The sequence below is a fragment of the Etheostoma spectabile genome, chromosome 17 (genome assembly GCF_008692095.1).
Source record: "Etheostoma spectabile isolate EspeVRDwgs_2016 chromosome 17, UIUC_Espe_1.0, whole genome shotgun sequence".
Lineage (NCBI taxonomy): Eukaryota > Metazoa > Chordata > Actinopteri > Perciformes > Percidae > Etheostoma > Etheostoma spectabile.
This window is the reverse complement of record NC_045749.1, coordinates 6275969-6276205: the sequence shown is the minus strand read 5'-3', so window position 1 is coordinate 6276205 and position 237 is coordinate 6275969. Positions and strand designations below refer to the sequence as shown.

Below are 237 nucleotides of genomic sequence, written 5' to 3'. Positions count from 1 at the left end.
CACACACACACACACACACACACACACAGAAAAGCACATGTGTTTCAGAGTGGACTAGCGACTGAAGGCGACGCCATGAAGGTGAGGTCTTCTTACTATAAATTTGTTTAGTTTGTATGTGTGTGCGGTGTTGCTGGGCTCTCAGCCAAACATTGGTTTCATTTTATTTCACTGTCTTACTGTCATTACTTTGACTATCTTTCTGTCTGTCTATCTATCTATCTATCTATCTATCTA

At 40.5% G+C, this 237-nt stretch overlaps 1 protein-coding gene across 2 annotated transcripts in view; it reads left to right on the top strand.

The window, feature by feature from the left end:
- LOC116705282 (inactive phospholipase D5) overlaps positions 1-237 on the top strand; it is a 49854-nt gene that overhangs the window by 9590 nt on the left and 40027 nt on the right. The window contains exon 1 of one of the 2 annotated variants that reach the window (XM_032541347.1): positions 1-81. This exon is cut by the window's left edge and continues 370 nt beyond it. The exons of the other annotated variant lie outside the window; for it this stretch is intronic. Coding sequence (XP_032397238.1) covers positions 76-81 — 6 coding nt within the window. The 5' untranslated portion in view covers positions 1-75. The remainder of the gene's footprint in view (positions 82-237) is intronic. 2 annotated transcript variants of the gene reach the window in all.